General features: G+C 38.2%; 1 protein-coding gene across 9 annotated transcripts in view; it reads right to left on the bottom strand.

Annotated features, from left to right (window-relative positions):
* Positions 1-12333, bottom strand: part of WNK3 (WNK lysine deficient protein kinase 3) — a 107860-nt gene that overhangs the window by 62531 nt on the left and 32996 nt on the right. For all 9 annotated transcript variants that reach the window (XR_015795640.1, XM_088137796.1, XM_088137795.1 and 6 more), the window contains 3 exons: positions 4025-4197; positions 2356-2576; positions 939-1096 (listed from right to left, as the gene is read on the bottom strand). Coding sequence is in view for 8 of the 9 variants with exons in the window: in XM_088137796.1 (XP_087993922.1) it covers positions 939-1096; positions 2356-2576; positions 4025-4197 (552 nt within the window). In the remaining variant the exon portion in view is untranslated. The remainder of the gene's footprint in view (positions 1-938; positions 1097-2355; positions 2577-4024; positions 4198-12333) is intronic.

Genomic DNA, 12333 nt, shown 5'->3' with positions numbered 1-12333 from the left:
CAAAGGGATTCTGGATGTCAATAACAGCTAGAAATAACAGTAACAGTTAGAAAAAAAAGTATTCTAGCCTATGGGATACAATCTATCAGGAAGTTCTTTTTTGTAGGCCACACTGAAATAAATTGTTGCAGAACAACACAGGACAATACATCCGGTATAGGAGACTGTCTCAGCAGAGTGCACAAAGCAGAATCTGTTAACAGAATTTTCCTCCTGAAAGTGTTTCCTTTAGAAAGCCAAGTGGGAAATAGCATAGCAAGATGTGAAAAATAAAACCAACACACATGAACGTCTTCAGCAAAATGGGCAGAATCCTACTGATTTTTGTAATAATTGCCTTGTCAAAATCCTGTAGAACTTATCTGGTTTCTTAACCCTATCTTGTACATTTCAGTTATTATACGAGCAGAATAAGAGATACACAATAGTCAGAGAAGAAAGTACCATGAAGCCTGAAACAAAGCCCTTGGTTATTACTTGAGATCTCTTTATGAAAGAATCTGTGCCAGCTGGCAGAAGAACAAGCAAAGGGCTGTTAGGTTAGTTGTTGATTCAGTAGTGACTTTAGGAAGGCAGCTGGTAACTTTTCAAAACAGGGAACAACAAAGATTGATGCATGGACAAAAGCTGACTAGAAATTTGGTTTGTTTCTGTTCCATTAAATTTTGGCTTAGGACAGCCATTAAAAAAATACAAGCTTAACTTGCACATTCTGTCACTTGAGTACAAATAGCAATTTGTATTTTTTCAGCAAGTGAAGCAACTAAAAAGATTAGCTGTTCTAGAAAGTAGCAAAATCTAGGAAATATGTCCAGAATAAGTCTAGTAGTTGCTTTGTATGGCAACAGGACCAACACAGGTTTAGCCCAATAGGCTTATTTGCCTTATGCCAATTTTATACAGGATTACCCTCTTGAAGAAGTTAATTGTACACTTACACTGGTTACTTTTCTGTAGATCTGAGCTGCATTCTGACATTCAGAATATGGGTATTCAGATGTTGCCATCTCTAACATGCACATTCCAAAAGCATAGACATCCACCGACTCATCATAATGTTCTTCATACATCTCAGGAGCCATGAATTCAGGAGTTCCTGAAATAAAAGACGGGAAAGCCCAATGTATTATTACAGCCACTTTAGATTGTTGTGGTCACTCAATGAATATTTCCCAAGAACTGCTTATTTCTATGTTGTAACATTCAATATATTAATAATGAATTCATTCTCCAAGCATGGATTTTTACCTACAAATGAACAGGGAGTACGATCTGCAGAAGCAGGATAGTTTTCTTTTTCTTTTAAGAAAAATACTTAAGAGGAAAAAAAAATCCAAACAGTTCAGTTAAGGTTGAGTGTGCATAGTGGTTACACAATGCTAATCTACTGTATTGCAGATGGGGAGGGCAGGAGGGGAGAGAGATGCTGCCAAGACCTGCTGCAAGATTTTTTGCAGGTCTTGTCACTCAAAATGTATATATCCTGTTTGGTTAAAAACTTTCAAGGTGGGGAGAACCATTTTACTTTTAATATTTGAATTACCACAAAGATCACTGCCTTTTTAGTTCATCAGACTAATGCAAAAGATTCTGTTCCATCTCTACCCACTGTTTGAAGCATGACTAATGGATACGAGGGGCAAGGCCCTTTCAGTAACACAATGCTGTCCATAATGAGGCCCAGAAGGTCCCATGCCTCTCTATGCATGGTGATGAAAATGCCCTTTATATACTTTAGCTTGTAATCACTGATTAAAGGCAATATTGCTAATATTTCCTGCTGCTTGGTTGTCTTTTATTTAAATCTTTTCACATCTATTTTAACTTTTGGAATATTTTAATAACTATATATTATACAGTTAATCCTTTAAAACAATTTTAAAAGTTTGCCTTATAAGGAAAGCTGTTCAGAGTCTCTGAAAAACAAACATAACTTAATAAAATTTCACAACTGTTTTGAAATTTTAAAACCTCAGTTATTGATATGCATATTTTAGAACTCTTTTTCTAATTAAAATTATCAGTATTAGGTACTTGGGGTTAAAGAATACTAAAGCTATCAGTCCTTTTTGACAAGAAAAACATCAGCTGCTATTAAATGTTTTATTCTCAGAAATTATTTTTTTTATCAAAGAAAAAACTAACTTGGAGCTTCTTCACCTAGTAGTTTAGAAATATAGTACTGTATGGGAATGGTGTCTGATAACCAGCCTTGAGAATAATTCATTCTGAACTGTTTTCACCAAAGCACTAACTTTGCCTTATATGGCACTGTGGATTCCTGTCTTTATAGTTGACAAAGAGACATGCCACAAGCAGCTGCCCAACAAAAATACCAAACACATTTATATTCACCAATAACACTCTTAGCAAATGAAGTGCGCATTAAGGTGGCAAGTCCCAAGTCCCCAATCTTCACTGAACCAGTGGGTCCTGTGATGAAGATGTTGTCACATTTCAAATCACGGTGGATGATAGGAGGAGTCCTTGTGTGCAGAAAATGTAGCCCTTTTAAAATCTGTCGGCACCAGCTCCTTAAAACCTTTGGCTTCATGAGTTTGAAACGCTTTAAATACCTGTAAAGGAATCAGTATGATTGCAGAAGGCCAAAAAGCATTTATGCATCAAATTCATGCAGACATAGTAAAGTTAGTCAAGATTCCCTGAACCATAATAATCTTCAGAGGTTCCATAAAATGTTATACTCTCCTATCTCAGGAACCTCATAGTCCTGAATAGTATTCCAAGTTAGCATTATTAAATTGAGAGAAAGTGCAAACAAATACCTTATTACAAAAAATTTTCCCTAAAACTCTGGCAGTATAAATTGAATCCCAATTCATTCAGTTTTACAGATGTCAGAAACAGGCTAATTGATGTATCCATTTAATACAAGAACTTGTCAATGAGCTATGGCAGTTCATAAGAAAGACCCAGTAAACCGCTTAAAACTTGATCATGACAATCCTTCTACAGTCATTATAAACATATCTTCCTCACAAAGAAATCCTGTAAATTGAAATAGCACTAGTAGCAGTTCTGAATAAACCAAACGCAGAAATGAAAGTATTTGACATTTTAATATTTCTTATCTACCTTGCTTGTTACTGAACATTTTCTTATATCCAGGAAGTTATCAATTCATTTTTTACCAATGCTTGGGTAAGAGGAAGAAAAATCAAGAAACAGAAGACAAAATTTATATGGCATAAATTTCATCTAATCTATAGCACTCTTTTGTAAAGAATTTCTACTTACTTAATGGGGCTTTTGCATCTGCAATAAAATCATCCTAACACATCTTCATCCTTTCTTCACTATAACCAATCCATTTAAATCACTATAAATCATTTAGATGCATTGGAATATAAGCATCACACAGCAAATAAAAAAATAAATAAAATGTAAAGACACCAATCGGCTTGAAACCAGTAATTCTAGAAACACTGAAGCATTTAAAAATTTTATTTCATCTTCAACACTGCAATGAAACACTGTTCAAGTGACTTCTTTGCTTTTCCCTAGTCCTCCCATCTATCCCTCCACCCTTGCTAACTAAACCAGTCATAAAATGGTTGTGTTAGCTCACATACCTTATCATATTCTGGTACTGTTTTATTTATTCCATCCACCATATAAGGTAGGCTTAAAATAGTGATATACCTAATAAGTATTATGATTTATTGTAAATGATAATTGACCACCTCGTATTTAAACTTAACACTACTTAACTCATGTACCTCATGTACTTCCATGAAACAGATTTTATACAAACTAGTTAGCAAGCAACTACAATTCATATAACCAGCTGGATACTTTCATATATTTTAGAAGTATCATAAAATGACTTAATTGTAAAGTCTGCTGCATACTGTAGATACCGAGTTGGCTAACTAATAATTAAACAACAATATAGTAAGTGCCCAAAACACTACTAGCAATTGTGGACATTCATTCAAAAAAATCTTATATGAAATTTCTGAAAATATTTATTCCGTGAATGAGAAAATCAGGAAATACATACGTTTTCAGTGTTCCAGATGTCATCAGCTCAGTTACCAATACAATACACTTCTTTCCTTTAACCGTTGATTCCCATGAATCATAAAATCGGACAATGTTGGGGTGTTGTAGCCCCTTGAGCATTTCAGCTTCTTCTTTAAACCTCTGTTGTTCTGCTTTGGTCAGCTTCCTGTCCTAAAATTATCAGAACAAGTACACAGAATCATTTGGTCATCTGCAAATGACAATGCTACCACTACTAATATTTAATCAATTTTATGGCAGCATTTAGAAACCAGGTATATATAGACCTTGCTGTTCTGTTTTAAACACAGACTGAAGAAGGCCAAATACTAGTGACATATCAAACAAATCAACAAAACACAAGTATATACACAGCTGTGACACTTAAATTAACATTTAAAAGGAAAAAGGAGAGAAAAGGAAAGAAAGGTCTAAAAAACTGTAACATACACAAAGCAATTTACTAAATCACTCAAAAGTTTTCTTCCTTTTCTTTTGTCCCCTACCCCCCAAACCTGCAAATAACAGATATTAGCAATTTAGGAGTCACAGCCCTGAGTGCTCCTACCACCACTGGGACCACTTTGGCCTTTACTTTCCACATCCTCTCTAGTTCTTCCTTCAGGCCCTGGTACTTCTCCAGCTTCTCATACTCCTTCTTCCTGATGTTGCTGTCACTTGGAACTGATTTATCTATCACCACTGCTATCTTCTGGTTCTTGTCTACTACCACAATGTCTGGTTGATTGGCCAGTACCAACCTGTCCATCTGGATCTGGAAGTCCTACAGGATCTTAGCCCTGTTATTCTCCACAACCTTCTGTGGAATCTCCCTTCTGGACTTGGGAGGGTCTAGCCCATACACTATGCAGATGTTCCTGTACACAATGCCAGCTACTTGGTTGTGCCGTTCAGTATATGCTGTTCCTGCCTGCATCTTACACCCTGCCACTATGTATTGGACTGTCTCTGAGGCCTCTTTGCACAACTGCATCTTGGGTCCTGTCTAGTGTGGTAAACCCCTGCTTCTATGGATCTGGTGCTTCGTGGCTGTTCTTGTGCTGCTATGATTAGTGCCTCAGTGCTGTCTTGTAGTCCAGCCTTTTCCAGCCACTGATAGGATTTCCCAATGTCAGCCACCTCAGCTATCTGTCAGTGGTACATCCCATGCAGGGGCTTGTCTTGCCATGGTAATTCCTCCACTTGAACTTCCTCCCGTGTCTGCTGCTGCCTCAGGCATTCTCTCAGCAACTCATCTTTGGGTGCCATCTTACTGATGTACTCGTGGATGCTGTGGTTTTCATCCAGGACAGTGGCTTTGACACTCATCAGATCCTACCTGCCTTCTTTGTGGCTGGCGTACAATCTCTGGGTGTTGGACTTCGGGTGGAAACCTCCGTACATTGTGAGGAGCTTTTGGGTCTTCACATCAGCAGTCTCCATATCCTCCTTTGGCCAGCTCACTATACCAGCAGGGTATCTGATGACTGGCAGGGCGTACGTGTTGATGGCGTGGCTCTTGTTCTTTCCACTGAACTGGCTCTTCAGGACCTGTCTTATCCTTCGGTGGTACTTGGATGTTGCTGTCTTCCTTGCCTCTTCATTGTGGTTCCCATGTGACTGTGCATGGCACTTGTAGCTGGTCTCTATGCCTATGTGGCCCACTGGTAGTTCCACCCCATCGGTTTTAACTACCTTCCCTCTCTTTACTATCATCCGGCCACACTACTCCAATCCGAATGACATCCCAATGTCCTTACTGTAGATCCTTGTCAGGTGGATCAGTGAGTCAATGTCTCATTCACTCTTAGCATACAGCTTGATGTCATCCATGAAGAGGAGGTGGCTGATGGCTCCTCCTCACATAGATAGATAGATAGATAGATAGATAGATAGATAGATAGATAGATAGATAGATAGATAGATAGATAGATAGATAGCAGTGGATTGCTAATATTTGCAGGTTTCAAGGATATTTGGCAACAATGTACTCAGAACTTTCTCTTAAGATTCTCTGCTACTATAAAAATGGGTGTAAAAGAGGAGATAGAAGAGGATACAACTGAGAATCAGGCTGTTTTGGATATGGATTTAAAAATTACAGGATATAAGAATGATATTGACAAAGATGTTACACAGGACTTACAAATGAAACCGGCTGGTTACTTAATAGCTAAAAGGGACACACAATAAATCAGAAGAGTGACTTGGATGTGTGGATTTCAACTCAGAAGAGTGACTTGAACAACTTTCTTATTTTGGACTTTCAATATGTTGTTGTTTCTGGTAGCTCTTAATGAAATTTTTCTTGATTAGCTTTGAATGATGAGACTTTAAAGATTTGTTTATAGATATAAGATATGGGAAGAAGAGAATTTTTTTGTTGTACTTTTAGAGAAAATGATAAGTTGCTGAATAAAGGAAAGGAAAGGAATATGACATTTATTTACTTGTTTAAGGCTAATACAGTGGAACCTCGGGTTACGAACGCCTATGTTAACGAACTTTTCGGGTTACGACCAGCTCCAGCTGCAAAAATTTACCTCGATTTGCGAACTCCGCCTCGGGGTATGAACAGGGTCCGCGGCCATTTTTCCACCCCTGACACGTGGTCCACGGCCATTTTCCGCCCCTGACACATGGTCCGCAGCCATTCTTCCGCCCGACACGTGGTCCGCGGCCATTTTTCCGGCCCTGAGATGTGGTTCGCGACCATTTTTCTGCCCCTGACACATGGTCTGTGGCCATTTTTCCACCCCTGACACGTGGTCTGCGGCCATTTTCCACCCGACACGTGGTCGTAGGGAGGGGGACTCTCCCTCCAAGCAATAGCCGCCTCCCTGTCCTCCACGCCAGAACAGATTAACGGTAATTACATTGAACCTTATGGGGAAATTTCCTTCGGGTTGCGACCAATTCGGGGTGCGACCAGAGTCACGGAACGAATTAAGTTCGTAAACCGAGGTTCCACTGTATATATATATTGTTATTTCCGGTAACTCTTAATGGACTTTTGCTGATTAAGTTTGAATGATGAGGCTTTATTATTTGCTAATAAATAAAATATTAGATATGAGATGAAGAGATTTTTGGTTGAAATGTTAGAGAAAGTGATGAGTTACTAAAATTGTACTTATCTTGATGAAGGGGAAAGTCATTTCTTTCTATATATTTTTTTTCTTTCTTTGTACTTCCCCCCCTTTTTTTCTCTCTCATTGGACTTTTTATTTATTTTTAATTTTTCTTAATTTTATTAGTTTTTTATCTTTGTATTTTTAAACTTCAATAAAAATTATTATAAAAAACAGACATTAATATCAATTTAATCTAATGTCCTCTAAAACCTTTAGCAATTATGGAATTTCAGAAGCAGCAATGACACTCACTGAACCGTTTTAGTTTCCTCATGTTATAGCTAGCACATGCATTCCAGTGCGTTTGCCTAACACATTTCCTCTTCCCCGTTCATCTCTTTGTTTCAACTATGGGAAACAGAGACTGACTGTCTTCACCATGGGTTCCCTTCCTATACCCAAAGAGTCAAGGGTCAAAGTTAGCCACCAATCCTTCTAGAAATCAGGTAGCTCCAGTTCTAAGAGAGATTCCAGCATCATGACAAACACATTTGCAAATCTGATTGCATCTAACAGAAGCACTGGGCTATCTTCAATAATGGTTGAAATAAAACAAAGGCTTACATGCTTATAAATCTACAGATCAAAAGAAATCCCTTTAATGCTGTAGCAAATTGCCGAGTCCCACAGGATAAAAGACTGGAGGTCCTAAACCTCATCTTTCAACAATCCTCTGGGTCTTCCTACTTTAATGCTGCTGACACCATGGTGCACCACCTCATCTGGCACCCACCTCCTTCCTCCAGGGAATGTGAAAGATAGAGCTCTCCCACTCCATGCTACCTTTATGGAGGTCAAGAAATCAAATAGAGAAATTGAAATAATGTCATTAGTGCCATCTTCTGGCTATGTAGCATGAAGCTGTGGTTATTAGATGATTTATCACCAATCTGTCCCCACCTGGCATTTGGGAAGTAAACCAGTCCCACAGGAGATAAATTAAATCAAACTTTATTTTTTAAAAAATATAAAATATTTTAAAAACCTTTTAAAACTTAAAAAACTTTAAATATTAAAATACAGACAATATGGAAAAATAAAAATTAGAGAGCTGCCCAGATCACAGTATACAGCAGCCTGCAAGTTAATTAAAAATAAAAATACTGTAAAGAAAATACAGTATTCTGGACAGACTAGGTGGTGGCAATGGTCTCCTACAAATTAAATGCTTTCTGCCAGAATTTCTGAAAAGCTATTGGAGAGGTTTGAAATTATTACAGACCACAGAAAGCTTCTTAAAAAAACCTTCCTGAGCATAGCCTGGATTATAAATAAAGGCTGAAATTATATCCAATTCCATATCTTGTACAGAGAAATAAACAACTTGAGATTTAACCCAGCACAACACACAGAATAAGGAACTTGTGCTAATTCCTGGCTATACATGTTGCCTATTACTACAACAACAGAACATTTCCTGAGGCAGATGTTCCTCTGCATCAGTTACCCAGATTTCTCCAGCTTCTTGGAGATTCTACTCATTCATAAAAGGCAATTGGAGAGATGGCAACCTGTTCCTTGCCCAGCCTCTTTCTGCAGCTTGCCTTCTGCAAGTTTTACATTTTATTTTTAGATGACCAAACTTTTCTAAGGAGAGGCTGGGGTATTTAACACAGTGTACCTGACAAAGAGCAATCTCTCACTTATAGCAAAATGGATTGTGCATCTGAGACTGGCATGAAGGTTATATTCACAGCAAATATTTTGTTCTGAACACACTATTTGGCTTCCGCTGATCTGTCTATATGCTCTGTAAAACAAGTGAATCAACAATGGATTCAACCACTGTTGATTTAAACAACAAAATAAACAATACAGATACAAGTTCTGAAATAAAAGTTATACATGGGTAAGTTATTTCAGTTTTTCTATTACTGAAACATTTAAAATGCCTTAAATCCCAACCAAATATTCTGTCATAGAAAATAGGTATGGCAAGATGTATTATTTTTTGAAAAATGAACAGAATCCACTTTTATAAATATAGCATCACAGAATGTATCTATATACTACTAAAACTCTTATTCTGTTTATCTGCTTGTACCCTTAAGTTAGCCCAAACTGTGCATTATACCACAACAATTTTTGAATCAAGGTACCTAAAATCCACTAACTTAAAGAATTCATAAAAAATCCAGGACCCATTACTCCTGTGAAATTGAAATTTCCATGATGTTCACACCAGTTTTATTTGCAAAGGTGTGGCTGTTGCACTGTCCCTGCAGTCACCTGATCATGATTACCAATGCTCCCTACTAGTTTCCCGCACGTAAAATCAATGGGGAAGCCGGCTGGAAGTCAGAAGTTGCTCCCACTCCTACTGCTTTTTTGCCTGCCCATGGTCATTCTGCTTATCTGTTTAGGTAAGTAAATATTGACTTATTGAAGCTTGTTTGCCACTACAATTATTTTTCTTTTTATGATATATATTCTTCTTAGATGATCATGGGACTGTCCAGCACTGGGGTAAAAAAAATATGGTCAGCCTAAAATTTAATGTTCATTCTGGTCACATCAGACTGCACTACCTTTCTTTGAAAGGATGACCCAATGGGCCACAAGGTTGTCTAGTTACAGCTATTTGTCAGTTTATGGCAGCACCTGGGTACCACTGCCTGGGCTTGGAAGCTAACTTGGTTAGATTGCAGCCTAGATAATACTTGGATGGAAGATCACCCCTGAATTCCACAGCTGTAGATTAGACTGGAACATTGTAAAAAGAACCCAAAAGAATGCAGTGGGAAATAACCTCTGTACTGTTGCCAAGAAAACAGCATGGATGTGTCCATGAAATCACCAGGAGTTAAATGTGACCCAAAGCAAATTTACAGGATTGCAGCTGAGCGAATTTAAGTTAAGACTCTAATGCCTCTGTATTAATGCACAGCATAGATTTGGCAACACAGTTATTCACAAAACCAGAAAATGTATACAAAAAGGAAATTAGCAATAATCAAAGGGACAGATGCCTTGGTTTACAACCCACCCTGACTATCTCTTTGATATCTTAAGGAACATCAGAGCTTGTTGGCCTCTTATTTGTGACAAGCCCCTTCCCCCTAGTTTTGATATACAAAAGTACTTCATAAAGCATCTGATAAATTGACCCCATTCTGAGAAACCTAAATAGAGGGAAACAAGCTTTTATTTTCCCAAAAAACTTTGTCAATGTCACCTCATCATATTCTGCCTGTACTGTGGCTTCCTGACCTGTATATAAATTTTTCATAAGGCAATGAGATGTTCTGAGATTCCCATTTTACTAAGCACATTCCACAGCTTGACAGGATCAATACAATTGAAGGGCTTTCTATAATCAATGAAGCATATACTGACTTCTTTTTGGTACTCTTTAGCTTCCTCAATTACCCAGCGTGCATCAGCAATAATGTCTTGTGTTCCTTGGCCTTTTCTAAAGCCAGCTTGGACATCTGATATCTCTTTTTCCATGTAAGGCTCTAACATTAAACTGTTAGAGATGGATAATCCTATGCATTATTTTGCTTGCATGTGAAATTAAGGGTATTGTAGGATAGTTTGCACCCTCTGTTAAGTCTCCTTTTTTGGGCTTTGGAGTGTAAATTGGCCTCTTCCAATCTGTTGGCCACTGCATCATTCTCCAGATTTGCTGGCACAGCTTGGTTAGAACCTTTACTGATTCCTCTGCTGTTGCTTGTCATATTTCTGTTCCTTTAGCCTTCTGTCTTGGTAATGACCAGAGCCCTGATCTAACTTCATTTTCTAGTACTAGAGGTTCTTGTAAATAGAGAATATCTTGGTAAATAAATATCTTGGATGCTGACATCTCTACAGTAGTATATTTCAGCATACACTTCCATCTTCGTTTGATCTCCTTTTAATTGGTTACTATCTATCCACTGGCGTCTTTTAGCATACCAATTTGAGGTTGGAACCTTCTTCTGAGTTCAGAGATCTTTTGAAAGACTTTCCTTCTTTTTCCATGTCTGTTTCCATCTTTAGAGAGCCAGTTTGGTGTAGTGGTTAAGGCATCAGGCTAGAAACAGGGAGACTGTGAGTTCTAGTCCTGTCTTAGGCATAAAGCCAGTTGGTGACTCTGGGCCAGTCACTCTCTCTCAGCCCTAGGGAGCAGGCAATAGCAAACCCCTTCCAAAACCTTGCCAAGAAAACTACAGGGACTTGTCCAGGCAGTCGCCAGGAGTCAAAAACTGACTCAAAGGCACCAAATAATAATAATTCCATCTTTAATGTCTTTACAAATATTGCAAGACTGCTTTTTGTCTTTTCTAACAGCTCTCTGAAACTCTTAAGTTCCTTCCTGAGATTTTTGTCTTTCTTGGCTTTGGGTTATCTTCTCTTTCTGGCAATTTCCACAGCTTGTTTTGACATCCAGTTTGCTTTCTTCTGTTTCTTAATCTTTGGCAATCTTTTTTCATATTCATCTTTAACAATTTCTTTAAGTTCATTCCACAGTTCCTCTCATTTTTTTATCAATGAGGTTGAAGACTTCAAGGCAATTCCTGATGTTCTCCTTGAAAATGGTGGGTATATGTTCAAGATCATATCATGGAAACTGATTGGCTTTCTTCCTAAGTTTAACTTGGAACTTGCACATGAGCAGTTTGTAATTTGTTCCACAGTTAGCATCTGGCCACGTCTTTGATGCTATAATTGAGCTCCTCCACCTTTTTCAAGCAATAATTTATTTATTTATTACATTTATATGGCCACCCATCTCAAATACATGACTCTGGGTGGCTAACAATATTAAAAATAATAAAACCACATACAAAAAACATAGCAGCCAAGAGAAAATTACAAAAGCATCAGTCATCAAAACCAGGAAATGGGCTCCACCACACACCCAGGGTCCCAGGCCCGAGCACAGAACCAAGTCTTCAAGTCCTGGCAGAAGCAATCTGACCTCTGGAGGGATGGTATTCCAGAAGGCAGGTACTAAAACAACAAAGGTTCTCCTCCTGGGCCCCACCCACTCCCTAACAGATGGGACATGAACCATGACTCTCCTGCTAGACCGGATGAGACAAACATAGAAAAATGGTGAGAGACAGTCCCTTAAGTAACTCAACCCCAAGCCGCGAAGATGACTACCATCTCCTTGAATCGCACATGGAAGCATACTGATAGCCAATCCAGCTTGTGAAGCAGTGGTATCACATGTGCCAAAAACTAC

This window comes from Python bivittatus, unplaced genomic scaffold, assembly GCF_059951505.1.
Source record: "Python bivittatus isolate LINGU-HERP-01145 unplaced genomic scaffold, Pbiv_v1 ctg000220_np1212, whole genome shotgun sequence".
Taxonomy (NCBI): Eukaryota; Metazoa; Chordata; class Lepidosauria; order Squamata; family Pythonidae; genus Python; species Python bivittatus.
The sequence above is the reverse complement of the archived record's forward strand: the minus strand, read 5'-3'. Positions and strand labels throughout refer to the sequence as shown.